Below are 21,619 nucleotides of genomic sequence, written 5' to 3'. Positions count from 1 at the left end.
TTAATGATCAAGGAACCGACCTCACAGCCCATTGTTCATTCAGTGGTGCTAGTTTCAGTCATTGCGCAAATGTACTGTTTATGAGGTTGGGGAGACCTGCAGTCAGCTGAGACTGAAGAAGTCACCTGGATGATGATGCAACACTACGTCCAGATGAACAGAATCAACTTTGGGAGATTTGCTTACCTGGATGATTGAGCATGCATCAAGACAAATATTTATTTAGCTTTATTTAGGAATCCTATTGAAAATCGTCATCCTTTCCATGTTAAACCATTATTGGTATTCCTCACATACAGTCTTGTGCTTATATCAAGCTGATCAAAGCATATTTTTTATGCTTGTTTATGTATCAGCCTTACAGAAATACCTCTTGAAGTTAATTAAGCTCAAAGGTTTACAAGTTCATCAAGCCCAATCTCATTTGATTCCATTTAAGCATCAGTTCTGCGTTTGCACTGCTGCTTACGGAGCTCTTCTGACACCAGAAAATGTTCTGTTTCTGTGTGATTGATGCATGTGGGAGTATCACACAGGGTAGAGAGAGAGAAAAATATCAGTCCCCAAAAAATGACTTTGCAAGGACTTTAAAAAAAAGAAGAAGAACATAGCACATTTTATTCTCAGAACTTTGGAAAGTCTTTAAAATCCCTCTGTGAGGTAAACCTCCCTTAAAAGTACATTTGCTACGTTTGGAGGTCAGGACTTGTGAGCGTACAGTGTGAACAGGCTCAGTACTGTCAGCAGACCAGCACGTCCTCAGCATCCGATAGCAGCACATTATCTAGTGGACCAGTTGGCATCAGTCCCCACTGTAAGGGATTCAATGACAAGTGTCTACTGCTTCCGTTTCTCAGCTAGGTGCAGCAATTAGACACCGAGGAGAGATGTATAGCTGGTTTATTTATGGGCAGTATAGTATTCGCCCCGATGGCTGGTTCCTGATCCCACCTTGCCTCCTCTGTCCTCGTTGTTTTGCAAAGCGTTGACTTGACTCTCTGGGATCCTGCGAGGTTATTTGCACAAAAACATTTTGTGAACAACATGCTCTATGAACAAGTGTATGCTCTTTGAAATGAAAGACATGTAAATAACAGTTTTCTAGTGTTTCTGGCCATTCAGAGTGCTCTATACTTCAGGCCACATTATACAATCAAACAGCACTTTAGCTGTTTTGCATCCACACCTACGAATAATTTAGAATCCCCAGTTAATCTAACGTGCACACCAGAGCTGCATGTAAAAGAAACGAGCACAGAGAGAACACTGTTGTTAAGATGATTGTGCTAATCCGCACAACACCATGCCACCCAAGTGTCCTCGCTCTATGATGTCATCGCTGCTTGGTGGATTTCAGAATTTATTTTATTTCAACCCACCAATTCCAAAATCCTATTTCAGTTATGAGAACATGATCTCAATCTGAGTTGTTACATGTACCTCAGAGAAATATCAGACTTTTGACTTATTAGAGCAGACGTTCCCAAAGTGTGGGGCCCGCCCCCTAGGGGGGGCGCAGAGCCATTGCAGGGGGGGCGCGGCATGAAAAGGGAAAAAAAACAAAACAAAAAAAACAACAACGCTTGGACACTGCTAGCACGGGCGCCCACACAAACGCAAAGAAGGAGATGAAGCATAGCTGAATATGTTTCCAAACCAACTTCATTCTAAGCCAAAGACTAGAAAATATGGTGAAGCAAATCTTCCCTTTGGTTTCACCTGCACAAGTGCCGAGGTAGGTCTCCCTGCAGGATTGGTTTTCCCTTTGTTGGGAGCAGCGCTGGGCTGTTTAAATCACGGACAAACAGTATCCCACATTCTTGATTTGTATTTCACAAACACTTGTTGTAATGACTAACTACTCCTGACATTTTGGAGATGTTAGCTCTTTATACAGTAAAGTTACAGCGGGATAGAAATAACATCAGGCTGATCCTGCCACGATTTGTTCTCGGTTCAAATCACGGACAAACAGCATCCAACAGTTGTTTATGTTTTTGAACCCATTTTGCAGAGGGATTTTTTGAAAAATGTATTGATAGCAATGTTGAATATTATTACACAGGGAAAAAAACAACTACATGTAAAATAATTACACCGTGACGCCTCTGCCTTTCTAAATGGAGGGACAGTAACTGCGTGTTTATGTAAGTGTGTAAAACTTGCAGATAGTCAGATTAACAGTATTTCGTCTCTATCTGCCATTCTGCATTCGTAAACAATAACGTGCACACAGCGTGACGTGAAAAAAGGCACATACCTTTGACGTTGCATGACAAACTCTGTATTCCTCGTCCACACGTAACCACAAAAAAGGAGTTTTAAAAAATCTCCGTTCTCGGTGATTTGAAACGCCGTTTACGTGTGGACGAAACAGCTGCGTGTTCAAAAATACCCGTGTAGGTGTGGACGTAGCGTAAAAGAGTTAGTAGTTTATTTTCTTACTACTTGTAATTTATTGCAGATTTCTTGTATTTGCTTAATTGTTTACTAAATGTTTGAGGTGTAAAATAAACCGCAATGGAGCAAAATATGGGTGTGTGTGGTTGGAGGATGTGTGCGTGCGTGCGCGCGCACGCGCGAGGGGGGGGCGCGAACATTTTTCTTGTAAAACAAGGGGGGCCCAGCAAAAAAAGTTTGGGAACCACTGTATTAGAGATTGGCAGTATTACCCATATGGAAAAGAAATAGTCAAAACTTACATGATTTACTCATGAAAGTGGCCACTTTCTCATTACTTTCATATATTATTTTAGTAAGTATCCAAAACATACAAGATTCATTTATATAATTTTTCAAGGGATCTTATATCTGTTTTCACTCTTGTGTGCTTTTCATACAAGTTTCACACAAGACAGATACAAACTTTATAAGATTTATATATATATATATATATATCTTTTCCATATGGGTTAGCCTGTCCTTTCATAAATACATCCCAGCTAATAGTGTCACGGTGGTGGACGGACTCAGGCACAGACTGAGGTAGCACGGTTCAACAACACTTTATTAATCACTCCGGTGCGCTATGTACACGTGAAGGGGGGGGAAACACCAGGGTCCACGGGATCAATAGGGGGGAAACACACTTCTTCACACTCGCTCCGCTCCTTGTCCAAACACTCCTCACACGAGCGACCCACTCACACTCACAGGGTCCAGGAATCAAAACGGGCGGGTCCAGATAAACCTATAAACATAGACGAGGGTAAGTCGGCGCCAAGCACGGGAACAACTGATTCACAATGAAGCCAGGCAATACTGACGAGGGTCACTCAATATTCCAGCGACGAATAGCTCAGAGCCCCGGCCTTAAGAAGAGCCAGAGATCAACTGCAAATCACTCGAGATCAGCTGCAGGTGCGTGGGCCAAGGGTGGGAGCCCAATCAGAGCTCCGCCCAGGCAGACAGGTAGGAGAGAGAGAGAGAAACACAAACACTTGTGGCCACACTGGGCTGGCCGGGGAGGCACAGGGAGCATGACAAATATATTGTAATGTAATATAAATTAAGCAAAGTATTGCCACATTTTTGCATTTTTTGTAAACCAGGTCAAACGGTTCAGGTACTGGGTAGTTTGCTTGTTATGATGACTTAAAGAAACACATTAGCATTAACACCCACATGGGGAGGAAAACATGGTAGACAAATGAGCCAAAGAGAAGACTGGAGTTCATGTCTTGTGTAAAATGTGAGGTTATCGTGATTTATTATATTTAGATTTTGCTGGTGAGTTGTTGTTTTTTATTCATTTTGCTTTTCAGACACATTTTGGTTTAGTTTAGGAATCAAAACCTGCCTGGTTACATTCAGGAAGAGATAAGTAATCTAAGCAAACACTTTCTTGATGATTTTATGGTCTCAGTTGCTAGTTTTAAATCTTCCGTCAGAGTTTCCCTGTCTGATCCAAACCTTGCTTGTCATGTGTGGTGTGAAAACTCGAAGATGTTGACAGCCAAAAAAGCCACTCAGCTCGTGGCTTAACGACGGGATTTCACTAAGCAATGCATGATGCCACAGTGGATCTGTTCATCTTTTCTATTTACACGCGTTAGAAATCCTGAAGGTGAACTTCCTCCTCTGTACAGGCTCCTGGAAAGAACTGAAACAATCATCATTTATTTATAAAATGAGCAGCTTGGTGTGTGTGTGTGTGTGTGATACAGCGGGTTTATACAAGACGTACAAAGATGTTCTTGGAGAAAATAGCCACAGACGATGACTTTGTACAGTGGATATGAAAGTGATTCTAATTTAAATACGACGCTCCTCCTCAGGTTCCTGTATTATGTGCAGCACCTTTAAATCATTTTCTTAAAATATGACAAAATTGGTAATTACTATAGACAGTAACTGACACTTCAGATTGGAGCTGTGAAGGTCATTGATGCTAACAGTGTAGATAATAGAGAGTAATTGAACCGCTTCCTCTTGTCTTCTTCTTCCTTCCTGTCCTCTGGTATCGTCTCACGTTACTCTCAGCCTGGTACATTTCGATCACGCCTCAGCTCCTCCCTCCTCCTCCTCTTCCTCTCTCTGCTCTCTACCTGGCTCAGAGCTCTGTGTGCTGATTCAGCCCACCGTGCATATATGCGAGTTCTCAGCTCCGATTCGAAGGCATTAAAATGCTGCAGGCAGTGGACTGAAGTAATCTCTCTTTCTGCCAAGCACAACATTCAGCTTGGTGGGAGTGAGCGGGTACAGTACTCCACAGTTCATGCTGCAACATGTCATCGCCCATGCATCCCTTGCTGTCTGGTTCTGAGTGAAAATGTGCTGCTGTAATGTCTTGAACTTCACAAAATGTGCATTATGAACCACTTCAACATGCCTCTCTCTTTTTATGTTGCAGGCGGCACGCCTCATTGCCCGTAGAAGTCTCTGAGATCCCTCTAAACCTTTTTGCCCCTCCATGTAGAAGGAGTTACCCCTGTCGCAAATGGAAGTCTGCATCTTTTGGGTAAATTGAAGGGTTTTGCTTTTGTTTTTTTTAACTATTCATCAGCCCAAGAATTTGTGAGCCCATTTTCTGACAGTCTGTCTCCATTACAGCTGTTTCTGTCCTGGTGGTAGTCCATACAGTTTTTATCAGCCTGATAACACATCTCATTTCTGATCTTTCCATTCCCCATTCTGCTTTTCAGTGTTTGTCAGTCATTCCTGTTTGCTGGTGAAAGCTTCCATCGCCTGCTGTGAGCTAGCTTATGGGTGGCCTCCTCAAATCCGCTCAGATAAAAAATGAACAACACCCATTACGACCAGAGCTGCGAAGCTGAAGCTTAGTGGGGTAGTGCATTCCTTTGCAGGATAAATAGGGCGCGCATCTCCCCTTCAGTATTGAACAATATGTTTGAAAATGAGTAACAAACCCTGCTGTTCTTAAACAGATTTGTAGATTATTACAAGCAGCTTGTTTGCATAAAGCAACCTGCAGCATATACAGTGCATGACTGACTGGCTGTCCATTACAGTCCTCCCCTCTATGGATTCTTTTCATTTTTTTTTTCCCGTGGAGTTCATTACAGCTGCTCAGTGAGGCCCTGAGAGCTCTGCAAATGAGGAGAGATGGGGAGAGATGAAAACCCTCAGCGAGCTGAGCAGTGGGACGCGGGCTTCAAAAGCTTCATGGCAATTTCAAAGGGTTTTTATTCCTGACAGCACCCTAGCTATATCTATGGAAAATCCAGCACTGTGCTCGAGAGCGGCTCTAAAGGCAGGTTTGTGGGACGGTGGCAAAGATGAGGTTAAGACACCTCACCCTCTGGGCTTTGGTCTGTAAAAGGAAATAGCGAAAGCCCTGATGATTAATGTTTGCTCACCATGTTTATTGATTGTAATTAAGCATGGTGATGAAGTGAGTACAAAGAATGAGCGCTAAACACTTGCGATTACAGCGAGGTCTTGAGCTGTCCTGCTCTATTAACAAGTGTTTGCCGAGGAACACGAAGAGCAAGTGCACATCAATTACAATTGCCCAGGGAGTTGTGCTCCAAATGAAGTTTGGGTCAAGCTGGAGCTTACAATAAGACGTAGGTGTGCAGACTGGGTAATGAATGCAATTATGTTAAAATTACAGAGAGACGTGGTGACACACTGCTGCAGGTAGAAGTCACACTGTGAAGCAATATGCAGCCATATAGTGGATCAGCTTTAGAGACAGATTATTGGCTTTTATGTTTGGTGGAAATAAGATTCAGGGTGTCAGCAGCAGGAAAAGGTAACAGCTGAGATAAGATTGCTCCCTTCTTTTGGACTTTGGTCGTCTTGCAGAATCGCTGTGATTCTGCTCTTTCCTCTCCATTATTGCATTTTCAAGCAAATAATAATAAAACTGAAATTGTTTAATAAAGTGCATAATAATAATAATAGTGCAGAACACACAGTAGTGAATTTCAACAAAGATGGCCAAAGCTGTGTTGCTTAAAATAGGAATCTAAGACAGACCTGCTCGTCTCAGTGTGCCTGATATTCTTACCTCAACCCTCGAACCGGTTTTGCTCCACAGTTCAGATCAGCAACACATCCTGCAAATTTACCTGCTAAAGCTGCTCCTATTGGTCAGCTCCAAACACCTGAGCGCACACAGCCCACGACTACATTTATCTAGCCGAGGAAGAAATTCAAAGAAGGAAAATGATTTCATTGAATGCAAAACTGGTACATGCCCCAAAGTACAGGATGCATCATCAAAATATGGGTCACCTGCTCTACCAAATGAGCTAAACCGGCATCCAAGTGGGGATATATTTAATGTGACCCTCTCAGGCACACAGCAAACTCCAACTACAGAAGCCCCGCCCACCTGCTGTTCAAATCTTCTGTTTGACAGGGGCAGCCAATCAGAGAAAAGTTGGTTTAAAGGGTGACTAGAGATTATTTTTCAAATCATATCAAATCATGTCATTCAACTTCAAAAGCAAAAATGTTCTTTGAAATGTACACAAAAGTAATTCTTTCACTAAAACTATGTGCTGTTATTCAAAGTTGACAGTCACAGAGAGCTGTTTGTGTTTTTCTCTAAACTATTATCAGCAACAAAGCCAATACATAAGCAGTACTTAACAAAAAAAAATGATAACAAAACCAGTCATTGTGCCTTACAGTCTTAAAGCAGGTATGTGTTTCATCATTTGAGAATTCTCTCCCCCCCACTGTAATTGAGCATCAAAATGTTCCCAGTCTTTGTTCCTGAATTTACTTCTATGTAGAATAGCATTTTTTAAATCATTTCTGATATAGAATTTGGGGAACTTTGATGTACAACCTGTATGAACTGCATCTGAGTCAGTAGGAGAAGCTGAGCGTAGGGGAGCTGAAGGGTCCATGGGTCAGCACGACTGACCACCAGCTTCAGTTTGCTCTTTTATTCGAGCCCTTGCAGCTGTAAATGTGCTGGATTGTGTTCATTAGTGCAAACGTCTGGCTAGGATTGCATTTGTTTGTGGGTGTTCTGTTCAGACTCACTAATGTGCAGGTGTCCCCTCCTTGGTAATGTTTAACCAGGCTTTATCTCAGCATATTGCCAATTCTGAAAAACAACCATAGTAATTTTGCATTTGGGAAAAAGCCCAAATCCACAGAGCCACATACTGAAAGACAATATGTTCGTGTCTCACTACGGTTTGCTTTGTCTTGTTTATTTTTCTCCAGCTCCTTTTGGATGCTTTATGCTTTTTAATGAAAGCTCAGTGAGTGTAACTCCAGGCTTGCAAAGCTGGATGTTACTTGAGTTTTAGGCAACTGTTATTTTTGTTGATACGGTCACTGCCAGTGGAGGTGCGTCCAGATTACTTCCAGTTTGAGCTCCATCAGATGATGTGAATCTGACAGCAGGTAGTGATCTGTGTAAATGGTTTTCTGTAAATCTCAGTATCCACTTCATCTTTTCCTTCTCTTCTATCTGCACTCTCCAGAAGGCACAGTTGGTACCTGATGTCCCTCTGTAGGGTTTTATCAGCGTAAAACCCGTTTACATTGAGAACTGCTGATGAACTGGTGATGGCGTCATGTTTTTATTATGTATGGCCTTCAAGCAGAGATCCAACAAAAGAGTGTGCCTGGTCTAGGTTAAGATTCATTTTCTCACTTTGTGCTCTGCTCTTATCATCGCAACATGTGCACGAGTCAGCATCCATTTTGATTCATTGAAGCCTGATGTGTTTTTTTATTTATTTATTTGTGTGTGTGTGTGTGTGTGTGTGTGTGTGTGTGTGTGTGTGCACTATACACCGTGAACATGTGCTGATTGCATTAAAACCTTCCAATATTTCCATTACCTAGTGAAGAAACTAAGTTCTTTGCATCAAAAAAACTGGATAAATGTGAAAAACAATGAGAATCATAGGAAGTTGTTCCTGTTCTAAAAAGACAGACTATTTACAAGCTAATCGAAACTGTAAATTAGTGCCTCTAGATTCTGTGATCTTCAAGTAGGGCCTTTGTAACACCAGGTCAGATTTTGTTGGTGATTTAGTCTCAACCCTACTATTATGAAGTATGCGGTGAGAATCACAGAATACTGTAACAGACAGTACCAAACCATCTAAATGTGTTGTTGCTGATGGTTGTGCACTATTTGTTAATTGCTCACCAGAGAAAGTAATTTCTTACACTACTCAGCATTACTTTCTCGTTACTCTGAACATGTCTTACCGGAAGTGCACCGTCACCTAATTACCAGTTAACAATAAACTACAGTTCCACACACCAACCCCTGTCCTAATGAGGACACACATACAAGCTTTCCTTTACTATTCATGTATGACCACACGGCCAGCAACACAAAGCTAAGCTTATAACCTACCCAAAGAAACTTCAAAGCGATCATCACTGCAGAAACATGAACAAACCTGACCCGTCATTGATTTTGTTACAGTTCAATTTCAATTCAGTTTTATTTATATTGCGCCAAATCACAACAACAGTCGCCTCAATGCGCTTTATATTGCAAAGGAGACCCTACAATAATACATACAGAGAAAAACCCAACAATCATGATCCCCTATGAGCAGCACTTTGGTGAAAGTGGGAAGGAAAAACTCCCTTTTAACAGGAAGAAACCTCCAGCAGAACCAGGCACACGGAGGGGCGGGGCCATCTTCTTGACCTGCTGTAGAACGCTCCACTATTTTCCTCCTCCTGCACATGAACTCAAATCAGCTGATTGTAGCTCGAGTGCGCAGGAAGATAAATACACATTTGTCTGATTTATTTTTTCCTTTCGTTCTGCCTGCTGCACAGATAACTGAAGAACCTTTGTAACGCAAGTAACAACATAATTGTTTTTACTTGCTAAAACATAAACATTCTGATCAACGATGACCCCAACCCTGAACCCTGACCCTATGGTTTGAAGTCAAACAAGAATACTTTCGTTTTTTAAAAAACATGTTAAGAATTTTTCATTTAAAATTGCCAAGACAGTGAGATTGATTTCCAGAGTGTTAAGCAGGTATATCACCACCACCCCACTAACATCTTTCTCTGCACTTCAAGCAACATTCTTATCTTTGACTTTAAATGATAATTTGTTCCCATGCCTCTTTTTGCCGTTGAGTGGAGGATTAATCAGAGCCAGTGTTGCTCCGCGTAGTCACAATACTGAGTTTGAATGGGATGAACAGATACTGATACCAACGTTTAGAACAACATTTCCACTGTGTTTTTTTTTCATAAATATTTTTCATGCATTAAGCAACACAAAATTGATGTGAAACTGAGGATACACATCAGTGACTGTTATTATATTAGTCATCTAATTTGCTGATAGGTTGGCTCCTTGTTAGGTAGGCTGATAAATTGTTGCATTAAATGCAGTTGTCTTACAGTGGCTTGCAAAAGTATTCGGCCCCCTTGAACTTTTCCACATTTTGTCTCATTACAGCCAAAAACATGAATCAATTTTATTGGAATTCCACGTGAAAGACCAACACAAAGTGGTGCACACGTGAGAAGTGGAACAAAAATCATACGTCATTCCAAACATGTTTTACAAATAAATAACTGCAAAGTGGGGTGTGTGTAATTATTCAGCCCCCTGAGTCAATACTTTGTAGAACCACCTTTTGCTGCAGTTCCAGCTGCCAGTCTTTCAGGGTCTGTCTCTACCAGCTTTGCACATCTACAGACTGAAATCTTTGCCCATTCTTCTTTGCAAAACAGCTCCAGCTCAGTCAGATTAGCTGGACAGTGTTTGTGAACAGCAGTTTTCAGATCTTGCCACAGATTCTCGATTGGATTTAGACACCAGACAGGTCAGAGATAAAGTTATTGAGAAATTTAAAGCAGGCTTAGGCTACAAAAAGATTTCCCAAGCGATCATTCAGAAATGGAAGGAGTATGGCACAACTGTAAACCTACCAAGACAAGGCCGTCCACCTAAACTCACAGGCCGAACAAGGAGAGCGCCGATCAGAAATGCAGCCAAGAGGCCCATGGTGACTCTGGACGAGCTGCAGAGATCTACAGCTCAGGTGGGGGAATCTGTCCATAGGACAACTATTAGTCGTGCACTGCACAAAGTTGGCCTTTATGGAAGAGTGGCAAGAAGAAAGCCATTGTTAACAGAAAACCATAAGAAGTCCCGTTTGCAGTTTGCCACAAGCCATGTGGGGGACACAGCAAACATGTGGAAGAAGGTGCTCTGGTCAGATGAGACCAAAATGGAACTTTTTGGCCAAAATGCAAAACGCTATGTGTGGTGGAAAACTAACACTGCACATCCCTCTGAACACACCATCCCCACTGTCAGATATGGTGGTGGCAGCATCATGCTCTGGGGGTGCTTCTCTTCAGCAGGGACAGGGAAGCTGGTCAGAGTTGATGGGAAGATGGATGGAGCCAAATACAGAGCAACCTTGGAAGAAAACCTCTTGGAGTCTGCAAAAGACTTGAGACTGGGGCGGAGGTTCACCTTCCAGCAGGACAACCACCCTAAACATAAAGCCAGGGCAACAATGGTGTAAAACAAAACATATCCATGTGTTAGAACGGCCCAGTCAAAGTCCAGATCTAAATCCAATCGAGCTGGTAGAGACAGACCCTAAAAGACTGGCAGCTGTAATTGCAGCAAAAGGTGGTTCTACAAAGTATTGACTCAGGGGGCTGAATAATTACACACACCCCACTTTGCAGTTATTTATTTGTATAAAATGTTTGGAATGATGTCTGATTTTCGTTCCACTTCTCACGTGTACACCACTTTGTGTTGGTCTTTCACCTGGAATTCCAATAAAATTGATTCATGTTTGTGGCTGTAATGAGACAAAATGTGGAAAAGTTCAAGGGGGTCGAATACTTTTGCAAGCCACTGTATAATAGTCAGTAATTACTAGTGAAATTAGATTATATTTTAGCATCTTTACAATCTGCCCCGGTTTAAGCGTTTTCCATTTTAGATTTAACTTAATGTAGTAAATGTTTAATCTCAACTGGAGGTCATTTGAATAGCAAAAAAATCAAGTTTGAAATGCATGCTATGTTTTTATGTCTTTAGCTTGGTGAGGTAAGAAATAGTCTTGTCTTTTTGTGCTTTTGTTTCTGTTGTAAGACAGCATCTGATGGGAGGATTGTTAAGTCGCTTAATTCATGACAGACTGCATGATGCTACAAAATATTAATTTTGTTATGCTGTGCTGAGATGTTAAGTGAGCGGCTGGTTTAGTTAAGCTACAATACCCCTGACAAATGGCTGTGCTCCTCGGTGCCTCTGAAGTTGCGGTGGGAGTGGCTGCGTGTGTGTGTGATCGGCATGCAGGCAAAGTTAGCCTCACCCCACTCAGTCAGCTGCATCTTCATTTCATCCAGGCTCACTTTGATGTCGACTTTCGTACTGATGCGTCCGTCCCCTCCTAAATTGCTGCCCTACATCGTTAAACCTGTTGCTTACTCATGTTTCCATTCTGCTTTATCGCTGCTGCACCACACATTGTCGCACATCTACTTGAATAAATGTTTTTGTTTTTTTTTTTTTAATTTCCGGCTAGCTGTGTTGAAGTCACTCACAATAGCGCTTGGGGATTTAGTTGTCTCTGCAACTACACTGCCTGATTGTGGAGCCGCCGTCTCCGCTCTGTCTTGGAAACATCTATTGTTTTGTTTGTAATTAAAAATGTGTTCAATTTTCTGCATGGCGCTGATGCTTGTGGTGGGGAGTTGCAGATCACTCTTTGCATCTGTGCGATTGTTTGGGATTTGTGACGCAGCGTTCGGCACATTCAGCTGAATGGGATTTATAAATAACCACAATGCCTGTCACTGGAGCTGTGGGAATATTTATAGATTTCTGTGAATGTTCTGTCCCAGTTACATTCATCTGAAAGCAAGCGGGCGTCGGTAGAAATACATTCTCTGGTGTTTGCTGAACACACATTTAGTGCTGTTAAATTACCTTGTGTCTGTTTTGCTGTTAGTCCCCATGAGTTATAACACTATTTTCTATTCTAAGCAATGTGAGAATAACACTTAGATAACTTTAAATGGCCAGAAGTACTATTCTGCCTGTAAAACCCTTCCATTAGTGAACTGCGTTTTTAAAAATAAAAAGATTGAGTTTGAAGGACTCATCTACATAACATATTATTTTTAGAGTACTGTGAGACATTACATTATATACAGACATTATATTTCTTTTATTTACCTTAATAAACTGGGTTTCTCCTTTTTGCCTTACCTGAAGTTAAGTGAGCTTTGATATCACTTTTGACTAAACTCAAGTTCTTAAAGTTAGTATTTGCCAAATCAACTATTTGGATCTCTACCTGCAGCTTGTGGCCATAGGTGAAGATGGGAACACAGACCAACCAGTATACAACAGCTTTGCCAATTCCTACTCTTTTCTTCTCCCACCTCCAAGCAACAGATACATGAACTTCTTCACCTGAAGCAATTACTGATTCCCAACCTAGAGTCGGCCGTCTGTCTTTCTCCAGCTGAGAAAGCGGCTTCATTGTTGGACATGTTAATCATCATAAGTTCCTTAGTTGTTTCCCTGTTGTGCTACACAATGAGTGATATGTAATAATTGACTTATCGCATTACTGGAGTAACCCAGCACTGCTCACAATGTGAGTTACATCACTTTATGGGAATTGCAGTGTTTCTGGGCTGAAGTTATTTTAGAGACTGAGAGAATAACTCATAATAACTATTCTTTTAAACTCTGTCTCTTGCAAGTCTCTCAGCTTTGTCCCAGTGTAATACTAAATTCCTTTAGTTCCCCTCAAAGTTGTGTGTAGTGTGGTGATATTGTACAACATGTTCATCCCCAAAGAATACTGCAGCTTAGTGCAAATCGAATGCACCTTCAGCACAAGCAGCACCCCATTCTTTAAGCATTCTTCTTCCAACAGCAGGAGAGAGTTTCCTGTTTTCCAGCCTACGAAGGTTTCAGTGTCCACTAAAGAAATAATTATTCCCACTAAGACACAGAGAGATAGCAAGCATGAAATGGTCCAGGCCTAAATCAATCAATTCTTTACAAATTTCAAGTTGCTGATTTTTTTTTTTTTTACAAACAATATCTATTAAAGTATCCATAATGTCACATCATGTTTTTCACAATCAGCAGTTGAGAGAAGAGGCATAGAGGCATACTTTGCTTATTGGGTATGAAACCGAGTGACTAACACGAGCCACAACCCAGCTTCATCCAGTTCAGGCGTCTGTTGAAAACCTCCCAGCATGGACGAAGGGGAAAAAAAGGAACTTGGGGTTTGGTATTCCAGTGTCAGGGGTTGCAGTGTGGATGAGGGAAGGGCGACCCAAACGCTGGACTCACAGGTAGGTGAAGGTTGGTGTTTATGGTAGACGGAGTGAACGAACAGAACAGAAGCAGGAAATGACTGAATGACTGACTGACGGAACTGAACATTGGACAACCTAACAGCGACAATGACACGACAGTGAACTGGTAAAACTGAGGAACTTAAATACACAGACTGTACGATGACAACAATTGGCAACAGATACGGCTGAAGATAATGAAACAGGAAATGGAACATGTAGGAAATAAACAGTGAAGAACAGAAAACACTGGGTCAACGACCCAGGAACCCTGACATCCAGCAGTATGCAAAGAGCCACAGAATCACTTTGAGGACTGCTTCTTCTCGTTAGTCAATATTTCTGGATCCAGGGGTGGCTATATAGCTCAGGAGTTAGAGTACGTCATCTGCTAATGGGAAAGTTAGTGGTTTGATCCCTGGCTGCTCAGTCTGGATGCCAAAGTTGCTCTCTGATGCATTTATCAGTGAACAACTTGAGATGTGTGTAAATGTTTAATGGAAACCACTTCAGTGTAGTAAAAAGTGCTTCTGTGGATGAGGCATGTTGTAGGAAGCACTTTGAGAATAATTATTTTTCCTTTTACCGTTTCAAAACAAAATCATCTACCGGTTTGCCTAAGCTGCCCTCAGCAATGAGATCTATACCACATTCAGATGAAATACCACCTCTCATTTTTACTGGCTAACTTAATGAGAGAAGAGTCTGATGATAGTACTGTTTGTCTATAGATACATAACATTCTAGTGATGAGGACTTTGAAGCTCCATCTTCTAGCTGCCCATCTGTCCCTGAGTTATTCACCCAACCAGAGTTAAATGACTTGGTACGAGATTTGGATCTGCCAAAGGAACCAGCTGAGTTGCTTGGGTCTAACTTAGTGAGGAAAAACCTCCTGGCTCCAGAAACCAAATGTTTCTCTTTATAGACAAGGTCTTATTCCATTGTATGAAATGGATGACGACTTTGTCAAGGTTTTTTGAGTAAATAGCACTTTTAAACCCAAAGCATTTTATACAACATTCTCCCATGTTTTCTACACCAAAGATCTTTTAGTGAAACATTCACACTCTAATGAACACATCAGAGTTCTTGCCCTAGGATAGGAGCAGCCAGGGATCAAACCACCAATCAAATTAGCTAATGAGCTTCTCTACCTACTGAGCTACAGTCACCCCAGTATGCAAACTGTTATTTGCATCTGAATGTGACTGACCGTTGTTATTGGTGTTTTTGAACATTTAATCAGTGTTGGGGAGTAACGGAATACATGTACCGCCGTTACGTATTTAAAATACAAAATATGAGTAACTGTATTCTGTTACAGTTACTGTTTAAAAGGGTGGTATTCAGAATACAGTTACTTTGTTGAAATAAATGGATTACACAGCGGTCTTTCGCTGTCTCATATGTTAGGCTATGCCATCTCTATTGGTAATTAGTAATCCCACGCCGGTGGAAACCCAAACAAAACACGCATTAAGAGGCTCTAATGCCTGTGTCTCAATCTCGCTGCCCATGTCACCTCCACTTGCGGCCCGCAACATGACGTGGAGAAATATTTTGAAAAATTATTATTCAAAAAATGATTTAATATGAAGGGAATAGGCAGAGTGTTACAGGCATAGCCCTAAAGAATGTAGCCTCATGGGCAGTTTAGCCCAGTTGTAAGTAAGCTATTAAGACTCGACTGTACACCGTGTTCGTGTTTTCCTCCAAAAACAATAATTTCCATTGGAGCAGCCTTTCAACGCCTCTCTCTGTCTCTCACTAACAAAGTTGACCCAGACAACAAAGTAAAGCTAGTTTTCGGCTACGAGTCCGACACGAACCCGGCGTATTAGCCAGAGGTCCCTTTACTACGGTTCGGAGCCGCTGACCTGTTTTATATACGCTCGGAAAAGTTTTCTATACGAGATCGCCGCAAAAAGTGCAGCCTTACCTAATGTTCACCCTACTGTTACTCATTTATATTAAGATTTAAAAATCTAGTTGCTATTGCGAGTAACCAGTAATAGAAATAAATCACACAGCAATAGTACATTCATGTAGTTGTAAAAAAGTTTGATAATATATTAAGTAATCCAGAGTATTCAGAATACGTTACTCTCATTGAGTAACGTAATGGAATACGTTACAAACTACATTTTGGGGCATGTATTCTGTAATCTGTAGGCATTTTAAAAGTAACCTTCCCAAAACTGCATTTAATTAGGTATTATCAAGGATCTTCTGGAAAACAACAAAGTTTTGCAACAACCCAATTTTTCCAGTTTTCTATTGCAATTTACACAGTTTACTGTCTCATTGCACTCTAAAATGAAAGCATAGTACAAATAAACAAGTGGAGATAAAAAAACAAATCATGGAATCAATCTATAGACCAAAATGTATTCTAAACTTTTGGCAGATGTATGATATATGGCAGATATAACAGCTGAACACACCCGTGGCATTCTTTCTACAATAGAAATCAAATATTCTTCAGAAAGTTCTTCCCATATCTGTAGCAGAAGTTCCCATAAATGTGGCTCTTGTAGGTTGCTTTGCTTTCACTCTTCTGTCCAGTTCATCCCAAACCAGTTTGATGCAGTTTAAGTCTGGAGACTGTGCTGCCACTCCATGTTTTAAAACTTATCATCTTGTTCTCTTTTCCTGAGGTAGTTCTGGCATAGCTTGGACTTATGTTTTGGTCCTTATCTTGCTGTAGGATGAACCCCTGACCGACTAGGCACATACCAGAGGGTACTGCATGGTGCTGCAAAACGCTGTGGTAGCTGCTTTTGTTCAGAGTGCCTCACTCTGCACAAGTCACCGACCCTGGATCCAGCAAAACCCAGATTATCACACTTCCTCCTCCATGTTTGACAGTTGATGCCACACACTGTGGAACCATCCTTCCACCTACTCGACGGTGTACAAAGATCCTGCGTGATGAACCGAAGATTTCAAATTTTGATCATCTTTGCATAACACCTTCTTCCAGTCTTCCAGTCACTGTACTCCGGTGTTTCATGGCCCAGACAAGCCTCTTTGTCTTACTCTGACGTCTGGCTTTCTTGTTCCAACTCATCCTGTCAAACCTGCAGCTCAAAGTCTTCTCTTCACAGCTGAAACTGAGACTTGCTACTACGACCACTATTAAGCTGTGCTTGAAGCTGTTGTCCTGTGAGTCGCCTATCACGCAAGCTGTTAACTCTCAGAAACTTGTCCTCTGATTCAGTTGTGGCTTTGGCTCTGCCAGATCTTCCTGTCAGAGTTTATTTCTGAATGCCTTTTGATGGTGAAGGAAACTGTGCTCACTGACATTTGACTTTCTTTGCAATTTCTCTGTAGGAAAGACCGACATTTTTAAGTGTTATGATGGTCTGTCTCTCTTCTATTGTTCATTGCCTTTTTTTTTTTTTTGCCATTTTGTAGCAACACACTACTTTCTGCAGTGCAGTACTGTTCAACTGATGCTCATGAGGGTTTGGCACCACAGTGTGTTCCAACACTGCTTTTATGCAGACAGCGGGGGTTGTAAATAATCCAGAAACGTTGGAACACTTGTAGGAATTAGTGCATAGTGCAGAACAGTTTTAAATTTTTAACCCATTGTGTGTTTCCTGAAAAAGGCCCTTTTGTATAATTCTGAAATGTACATTATTTTTCAGTTTTGGGTAACCTTACCCTTTTTTTTCTCACCACTTACGTTTGTACCATTAAAGCTATTCATTGGTTTCAGTTGCAATCAATAACTGGGAAAATTGGGGCGTTCTAAACCTTTTGACCGGTAATGTATTACAATATATTATTGTGAGGTTAGCATATTGCTATAATTGATCTCTGGCAGAATAAAACAGGAGCTATATGTGTTACAGCTATACCACCATTATCTGCTCAGAAACAATGGGAAAGCAGGGAAAATGCTGCTTATTTCCTCTCTCAAGGTAAAGTAATAATCTTCAATTTCCATTAATGGATTTTTTAGTATAATTATTGTTTTGGCTTATTGTCTGTACCTTTCCCCTTCCTCCTCTTCTACAAGAACTGCAATCTGCAACCTCTGTTGGCTCTACCTGGTGTACAACATACTAGAGTGAACTACAGCAATCTTTCCCCTGGGCTCAAGTCGCCACTTATATGGGGAGGTAGGCAGGAGAGAAGGAGCAATAATTCATCACTGCTAAAGGCTGCGTAATGGGGCCGCATCAGTGGCTGGGCTATCACAGACCTGCCGCCTCAAAAAGGCAGTTAATTAACTTTCCATCAGCTGTGAGAGGATGCATGAGTGTGTGTGTGAGCGCTGGTGAGAGGCCTGGATGCAGCTTGTGGAGTGTGAATATGTGAGGTCCAATCCTCAGCCCTGCTCGGAGGTTGCGCTCACTTACAGGAACCACCCTTAAAGTTTCTTTAGGACATGCTGCCGCTCTTTTAGTTTGGAGGTCGATTCTTGCCCATAAATACTTTAAATAATAGTTGTTTCATTGAGTCTTCTTTTGAGATCCTTCTTTATAGTACAGCATTTAAGTGCTTCTATTAAAAAACCCTCAGACATGTGCTGCTCAATTGTATTTGGTACTTAGATGGAAGCTTTACAGTTTTTGAAGCTGATGTACAAGACCAAGCTGAAGCTGTTTATAATGCTTGCTTTGAGCTGGTCTCACAACCTTTCAAAGAAAGCTAGTGGACGGTGTTTGCTGTGGAGTTGCTGTTGGATCTATTTTTTCTCTCTCATGTGTTGAACTTACTTGCAATCCATTAGCTTCAGATAGCACCTTTGCATTTTGCACTTTGTCATGTTTCAGACAAGATTTTAAAGGGTTTAGATTTTTCATTGTAATTTTATCAGCTGTTTTAAAGCTGCTGTTTCAGGTGTTCAAAGTGCATAGTTTAAAAACTAAAGACTTTGCACATTTGGATTTCTACTATTAATCCCGGGGAGCAGCTGTTGGTTCATGATCAAATCAAATCAAAATTTATTTATGTAGCACATATTAAAACAACAGTGTTGACCATAGTGCTTCACAGTCAGTAAAAGCATGAGTCAATTAAAACAAACAATAAAAGAGGACAACAAACAATAGGTAACAACACAACAAGCTAGACCAGCCAACTAGACAGAATCAAAAGCCAAAGTAAAAAAATACTTTTTAAGACGTGATTTAAAAGACTGGATAGACTCGGCAGTATGAATATGAACAGGGAGGTTATTCCAGAGTCTGGGTGCCACGGATGCAAAGGCCCGGTCACCTCTCGACTTCATTTGAGTCCTAGGTTGTGCTAGGAGCCTGTGATTGGACAATCTAGGTGCTCTGTTGGGATTGTATGAATGGAGTAGTTCAGAAAGATAGCTGGGCGCTAAATTATTCAGAATATTAAAAGTGAACAAAAGAATTTTAAAATCTATACGATATTTAACAGGGAGCCAATTTGGCTAAAATTGGAGTTATGTGTTCATGGATTCTCGTTCCTGTTAAAAGACGCGCAGCTGCATTTTGAATTAACTGAAGCCGGCAAAGAGAGAAGTGTTGGAGGCCCGAGTAGAGGGAGTACAGTACAGTAGTCCAATCTGGATGTAATAAATGCGTGGGTAAGCTTTTCAAGGTCCTTTAAAGGAAGGAACGGCTTTGCTTTGGAAATCTGACGCAACTGGTAAAAGCTGTTTTTACCACAGTGGACACCTGTTTCTCAAGTTTAAAAGAGCCATCCAGGAACACTCCGAGGTTTCTTACAGTGGGCGAGAGATGGCTAGCGAGAGGGCCTAGGGCATCAGCTAACTGGTCTAGCGGAGTGTGACTACCAAAGACTATGATTTCGGTCTTATTCTCGTTCAATGTAAGAAAATTATGTGATAACCAAATTTTAACTTCATGCAAACAGTTGAACAGAGGTTGCAAAGAAGCAGTCACATCGGATTTTAAAGTTGAATAAATCTGGATATCATCGGCATAACAGTGAAAGGAGATGTTGTATTTTCTAAAAATTAATCCCAACGGCAACATGTACAAAGAGAAAAGATGACCTCTTTGGTGACTCAGTCTAACCAATCCAAAGAAGAAAACACAGGGAAGGTTCTGATGGTTCAAAACATCTTACGTTTTTTGATATTGATGCGACTGTACTTGCTTGCAAGAACTCTCAAAACAACTCGGAATAAAGATAGCAGTTGTGTCGTTGAAACGTTAATAAGTATCACACCTTTCTATAATGATCTAACATGGGATGTAATCAAAAGTTCCATACAAATTCAATAAAATAAAAAATCTAATAAAATCAACACCTTACGCTTTATGTCAAAAATGCTGACTTCAGGTAATCTGACTACATGTAATTTTTCTATCTAATGTTGTCACATAACTGAAATGTGAAAACTCAAATTTAATGGAATCTGGTCAAATTTACTTGATTCAGTTTCCTTAAAGAGCAACCTTTGATTTTATATATTCCTGTTCCATTTTACTCAAAATGATTGCCTCATTTTTCAAAGAATCATATGCTGAGTGTCTACAACTTAAACTTGGCTGATCTCGTTTTCAAGATTATCGTCTAGAGACTTTCCTGCACATCTGCTATTCTTAATCACTCCCATTCTGACCACTTACTGTGCAATCTGTGATTTTACCGCATACCTCATCGTGGGCTGATGACTACTGATGGATGGCGAAACCACCAGTTGTCAAATAAACAATACAATCAATATTTTAGTCTTTTGCACTAACCTTCACACAGCTGAATGTCTGTTTAATAAATACTCCTGTTAATCCTGTTTCCTTTCTTTTATTTAGGTTTTTCATGCACCACAGCAGTGTAGTAATGCATAATATCACTACAGACGCTCACTGAAGTGTCCCATAGTTCAGAGATTCACACGCTCCAAATGAAGAGCTCATTCGATGACAGCCATCACTCCAACTTCACAAGCGCGCTCAGAGGAGATGAGCGTGTGTGGAGAGATTATGCTTTACACTGAAATGACCCTCCTGTCTGTATAGATATGTGCAGAATAGATTCAGTCCCTTTCACTTCATCACTGTGATCATCTTTTTCAGTCAGGCCCAATAACTACCTCCCGCCTCTACTTCTTTTTCCCCTCTCTCTCGATCTCTAAAAGCAATCAATTGTGAATTGGGCTCTGCCGGATAGTTTTTCTTTCTCTCCTCTCGGGAGTTCTTACCATTGAAATAGACTCTTTGACCGAGGCTCGGCACTGCTGCGTTTTCAGAGTGAGCCGTGCTTCTGGCCAGCAGTAACAGTGACATTGATCCCTCTGCTTTCTCTTCGTTAGCTTCAACCAGATGACATAAAAACTTCTCCACATCAAAAGAGCTGCATGAAATCAGACACCACAATGTGGCATTGCTGGACTTTTAACAAGCAGCCAACTGGTGTCACAGACACAATATGTTCACCTCCCACGCAGAAGCAGTTGTTTCCCAGAGAAACGAACTGGTAGTTTCCTCCTGTTTAATTCATCAGTGTGCACATTTTTAGTTCAAAAACTGTTAGCCTGGTGAAAAAAACTTTACTTTTTCCTCCGTTTTTATTATTTTGTTGTTGTTATTTTCTTATTTAGTCAAGTGTGAGCCTTTAAAAAAAAAAAACCTCCTCCTGATTAATGGTGTGCAGAAGCGATGAGAATATGAGATTTTACATGTTTCTACATTTTCTGACTGTTTTCCTTTTTTTCTCTTTGTGTGCTCACAACAGGAGAGGCGGTGCCTGCATGACTGCACTGATTGATTGTTTTCCTGTTGTAATTGATCTGTTGTTAGTTATGCATTATTGTGTTTTTATTGGCTAATATTTTTCATGAAGCACCTCTACGTGTGTGTCGGTGTGTTTGTGGAGAACA

At 41.0% G+C, this 21,619-nt stretch overlaps 1 protein-coding gene across 3 annotated transcripts in view; it reads left to right on the top strand.

Moving 5' to 3' along the window:
* Positions 1–21,619, top strand: part of iqsec1b (IQ motif and Sec7 domain ArfGEF 1b) — a 261,941-nt gene that overhangs the window by 99,143 nt on the left and 141,179 nt on the right. For 2 of the 3 annotated variants that reach the window (XM_085161059.1, XM_085161069.1), the window contains exon 2: positions 4,853–4,960. The exons of the other annotated variant lie outside the window; for it this stretch is intronic. In XM_085161059.1, coding sequence (XP_085017185.1) covers positions 4,853–4,960 — 108 coding nt within the window. The remainder of the gene's footprint in view (positions 1–4,852; positions 4,961–21,619) is intronic. 3 annotated transcript variants of the gene reach the window in all.

The sequence above is a fragment of the Neolamprologus multifasciatus genome, chromosome 5 (assembly GCF_963576455.1).
Source record: "Neolamprologus multifasciatus chromosome 5, fNeoMul1.2, whole genome shotgun sequence".
Classification (NCBI taxonomy): Eukaryota; Metazoa; Chordata; class Actinopteri; order Cichliformes; family Cichlidae; genus Neolamprologus; species Neolamprologus multifasciatus.
Note: the sequence above shows the minus strand (reverse complement) of the source record. Positions and strands in the feature narration are given on the sequence as shown.